A 5,321-nucleotide genomic window follows, 5' to 3' on the forward strand; every position below is an offset into this window, starting at 1 on the left:
TGAACAAGATTCTATTATATATATTTCTTTTGTAGGATCATTTCAATTTTCAAAGTCGTCTTCTTGGAGACGTTAATTTTCACCAACCAATTTGTGAGAGAACATAATTAATATTTCGATCACTTTGTGGGAGTGACGCTTAAAAATTGTGTAATCTGTGCGCAGTTGAATTCAGATGATTTGCATATATCTAGTGAGGATATAATAAGTTGTATATTTGGGCAAACAATTACTAGCTCTGACATTTTGGTTATGAGCGTTATACCAGACCAAGAGCTGGTTTCCAATTCATTTGGGTCTCAACTAGGTTCATTTATTTTTTTTTAAAATGAATGCTTTAATTCAAAAAATATAAAATTGTATTATATTAAATTGGATTCACTTAATCACTTCAATGCAAAATTATGACTTTTCCATCGTACGGTGTTCATCCTGTGATGAGATCTGGACCATTCAGGTGATGATCTAGATTTAAAATATTATTATATATTTTTATTCTATATTTATTAAAATAAAAATTTATAAAAATTATAAAATAATTTCAATAATTTTTTATTTTGAATCTGATCTAAATTTAATTTAAAGGGTCCAATTTAATTTTTAAAATTTTTAAAATTGTCATACATTGACTATCTAAATATACTTTGCATAGTTCATATTTAATTTGATGTTAGTCTAGATTGTGCATAATATATTTGAATAATCAATATACATTAATTATAAAAATTTTAATATTAAATTAGATCTTTTAAATTAAATCTAGACCATATTAAAAATAAAAAATTATTAAAATTATTTTATAATTTTTATAAATTTTTATTTTAATAATATAATATATAATAATATTTTAGAGTTAAACCATTAAAATTAAAATTTAAATGATCTAAATCTCGTCATGATGGTCATCCCGTGATGAGCAGGAAACCAGTTCCGACGGGAGACCTATCATCCACTTAGTTAAAATCCAAATCTCATGGTAGGACTTGCACTTTGTCTTTTTTCCTCTTCAAATATCAAAATTCCCCACATTTTTTTGTCCTTTCTTTTATCCAATCAATGACTTGCACTTTGTATCGACTTTGTAGTTTCTACATTGACAGCTGACTTCATATGGCAGCTAAATCTGAAAGCTTCATTTCTCTCCCATGCCGCAAGACCTTTTAATCAACGCACACGTATAAAGAAAAGTGGGTGGTTAGTTAACTACCAAAGTCTTTAAAAATTTGCTCCTTTTTAATACATATAATTAATCATCTGTTTCTAATGGTTGTTTTTTAAGTAAGTAATTTGAATATGCTCCTATAAACATCTTTGGTAAAAACATGTTTAATTGTATGTAAAATCCTATATCTTTTTATAAGAAATAAATAACTAACAACGTAGTACAAAATAATCTCGCATTCCAGCTAGTCTGCAGTTGCATCCACCTGAGTTGTTGATGCATAAATAAAGGTTCTCCTTCTGCCGAAATTAAGTTGAACTAAAGTATCGATCAGGAACATGTTGGGGTTAGGTTCAATGACCTTTATATAAACAAGGGACAAGTATGGGTAACAACAAGGGACGATTAATTTACATGGTTGTATTACGGTCCACTTTTTCCCAAGTCACCTTCGCTTTTTCAAAATCAAAATCAAGACCAACTAATAACAGAAAATGATCAATAACCCTCAAATGTTCAAGTGCCCGACGGTTCTTCCTACTCTTTCAGCCAAATCGATCCTCTTCCACTCACCCATCGATTTAAAAAAGTGTTAATTTTGTCATTTCCTTTAATATTTTAATTGCACTTCACTATTCTTGGTCTGCATTGAAATTTCAAAGTTCAATGGCCTCTCTTTTTAATTAAGTTTGGTTAAGAGATCTAGATTGAAATTTTCCCATATTATTGGTTGAGGTGCACTACAAAAAAAGTTGACTTTTAATGGCCACAGTCAAAGTCGCCCGCTTAGCTTCTAATTGGTAATTTAGTTCAACTTAATTTCGTCCGAAGAACCATTATATATGCATTAACAATTCAAATGGATGTAACTGCTGACTAAATGCTTAATTTATTTTCCAAGTTTCTTTGGTGAAAACTAACTTCTTTGTTAAACGAGATTAATGTACGTGCAACGAATATATTCAAATATTCATATTAGATTAAGAACATAGCAATGGTTTTTGGACCACATTATCCTTGAAATTTCAAGTAATTCCCAATCGACTCAGGATTAATCAAAGTAACAAAAAATACTTCCTTCAGCTTATAATATAAGTCATTTTTTAGAAGCTTGGTTCAAAATATAAAACATTGGATAAGTGTTATATATATATATATATATTTCCAATTATATTTTTTCTTTAGTGAGTAATTAATGATGGTGTTTTGAATAAGGCAAGTGTCATATTTGTTATATTTTAGAGCACGATTGGAAAGATGTGGATATTTTTCAAAAACCAAGGTTTTAACCAACTTTTTTTTTTATAAATATAATTTAATTAACAATGACTTATATTATAATTCAAGGAAGTATATAAAAATCAAAATGTTATTTTTATTAGATGTGGGGCTGACTGGCCTTGGCAGTTGGCATCATATGAAGTCAATTTTTTATATTTATTTTTAGCATTTTATCAAACAACATCATGTGGTAGGTATCCATGTGACTCGCGACATAAGATATGTCAATGGCAAAAAAAAAAAAAAGTGATATAAAATATGTTGACGGAAGACTTTCTTTTATAGCATTGACGGAAGACATTTTAATTTGCCTTGTCTCATCGAATATAATTACTCTACCAACCTCATTGCATCGGATTTTTCTTGCCCACGGCATTTGATCCATAAATAAGTTGCAGCAGTTACATTAATTAAGATTGAGTGGGTACCACCACTACCAAAATAATAATAATAATACTAACAACAACAACTTTTAGCAACGATTCTCCTGTCGATGTTATAAAAAAAAGATCCTTCCGTCAACACATTTTATGTGATAGTTACATTAATTAATAGGCACCCATTTCATCAATAACATATTTTATATCGTCAGTCAAATGGGTACCTATCACATGGTATTGTTTAATGAAATGCTAAAATAAATAAAAAATATTGACATCACATGTTGCCAACTGCCAAGGCCAGCTAGCTCCACAACTAACAAAAATAATATTTCGATTTTATGTATTTGTTATTGCTGGATTAATCATCGGTCGACTAGAAATTAATTATAATCTCAAGATAATTTGGTCCAAAAACCATTGCTTTGTTCTTATTTTAACACAAATATTCGAATATTCGTTGCATGAAGATCAATTTCGCTAAATAAAAAAGTTCAGTTTTCACCGAAGAAACTAAATAAATCAAGCATTTAGTCTATAGTTGCATCCACTTGAGTTGTTAATGCAGATATAAAGGTTCTCCTTCTGCCGAAATTAAGTTGAACTAAAGTATCAATCAGATGCTCCGACATTTCGGTTTGAATTTGATTGAGGGGCTAATTACAATTAGAAATCTGTATCATTTCAAAATTCCTATGGGACCGAATGATTCAAACTGGAAGGTGCCATTCTACAAAAGGCTAGAGGAACTGCTGAAGAAGTTCGTTTCATCAGTGAATCATGTTCAACTTGGCGTTAATGATGACACCATGAGTTATGAGCTGTACAATGCTGTTCTAGATGTCTTGGAGAAAGTATGCAGAGAAAAACAACTTGATTGTTCCACCGTTTTACATCAAGCCACTCCCACGGGCAACTCGTTGCTTCATGTTGCAGCTGAACATGGGAGGGCGAGGATCGCAGAGCTGCTTGTTGATAATAATTTTTTGCTGATTGCGACAAACATTAGAAAAGACACAGCGCTTCATGTTGCCACGAGGGCTAAGAATATTGGAGTGATGAGGGTCATCTTGTCCAAATTTGATGATGCTAGCAGTAAGGATAACTTTATGATGTTACCCAATAAGTCTGGGAACAGAGCTCTGCACGAAGCTATTCTGAGCAGGCATCATGAGGGGTTTGATTTCCTTCTAAGTGAGCAAAGTGAAAGTACTTGGCCTTCCTATTGGGACACCCACCCAGCAGACTCACCAATATACGTGGCAGTCCAAACTGGGGATGTTGAAATTCTTCGTCGTCTCTTGCAAATTCCGTTTCCCAAAGACCGGGTCATTTATAAGAGTCAGGGAAACTCTCCACTTTTTGCCGCTATATCCGAATGCAATATTGGTATGTATATGTGTGGGAAGCCAAATTAATTGATCAGTGTGCTGCTTTTCTTTTCTGGTTGTCATGTCAATTTTTTAAATCACTTGGTTAAACATATCTCAAGTTTTGTATATTTTTAATATACTTTTTAATTACCAGATGTGTTACTTTTTTTTTTTTTGGTAATATAAACCATTTTCAATTATAAATGAAATATGTATTCTTTTATGTGTAGCTGCTTTGAAGGAGATAGTATTCAAGAAAGAAGAGTTGATGTTCGTCACAGATGAAAATGGAAACACACCTCTTCATTATGCAGCATTCACTGGTTATGCGGAATGAAGGTGCTCATAAACTTCTGAAAAAATCCACCCTCGTCGCCTTTCAACGAAACTCAAAAGGTAATCTTCCGATTCACGTTGCTTGCGGTAAGGGCCATGTTCAGGTGGTTGAAGAATTGCTACGTGTACAAGGGCCTTGTACAAGTTTTTGGCTCAATAATCAAGGTCGAAACATTCTTCACATTGCATCTATGAGAGGACAAAACAAGATGGTAAAATACCTACTGAAGCACCCGAAGATCAATTCCAAAACTGTGAATGAGAAAGACCTGCTAAATGGAGACACCCCACTGCATTTGGCTTCAAAAAACTTGAATCTTTGGACTTTAGACCATCTATCACGAGACAAAAGAATAAATGTGAACCTTGTAAATGACCAAGATTTAACAGCTAGTGATATTATCCAAAGGCAAAGTAAATTTCCAAGGACTCTTACAGAGGTATTTTGAAGTATCTATATATCCAATTATTTTGTCAATTATCTCTTCCTTTTTCGAGCACGTTTTGATTTTAGACAAAATGCAGTTTTATAAAAGATTATAGCATGTAAGCATCTACTTGTTTGGTTTGATCGCCTTGCAGTTTGGAGCATATATGATTCTAAGATTTGCTATTGCCTCGCTCAAACATAATAATAAGCTGAGACCAGAACCAAAACTTGCACAGAATAAAGAATGGAATGTGAATGATGGGGCCAACACGCTCATAATTGTGGCCGTACTGGTATCTACAGTGACATTTGCTGCCGGTTTCACAGTACCAGGTGGGCTATACAATTCGGATGACCCA

General features: G+C 32.6%; 1 protein-coding gene across 1 annotated transcript; it reads left to right on the plus strand.

Moving 5' to 3' along the window:
• The first annotated feature begins 3,518 nt into the window (after positions 1–3,518).
• Positions 3,519–4,720, plus strand: LOC129289047 (uncharacterized). The gene is made up of 2 exons (XM_054925872.1): positions 3,519–4,212; positions 4,427–4,720. Exons 1-2 carry the CDS (start codon positions 3,519–3,521, stop codon positions 4,531–4,533), a joined length of 801 nt encoding a protein of 266 aa, XP_054781847.1. The 3' UTR covers positions 4,534–4,720.
• Positions 4,721–5,321: the final 601 nt, after the last annotated feature.

Source organism: Prosopis cineraria, unplaced genomic scaffold, assembly GCF_029017545.1.
Source record: "Prosopis cineraria cultivar Desert tree isolate PC_DT_omini unplaced genomic scaffold, ASM2901754v1 PC12, whole genome shotgun sequence".
NCBI classification, from domain to species: Eukaryota; Viridiplantae; Streptophyta; class Magnoliopsida; order Fabales; family Fabaceae; genus Prosopis; species Prosopis cineraria.

Excerpts from the sequence above, each read along its gene's own strand:
- LOC129289047 (XM_054925872.1), top strand. The coding sequence starts at position 3,519 with ATGGGACCGAATGATTCAAACTGGAAGGTGCCATTCTACAAAAGGCTA. Across the intron at positions 4,213-4,426 it reads TATATCCGAATGCAATATTG|CTGCTTTGAAGGAGATAGTA; the intron begins GTATGTATATGT and ends TTTTATGTGTAG.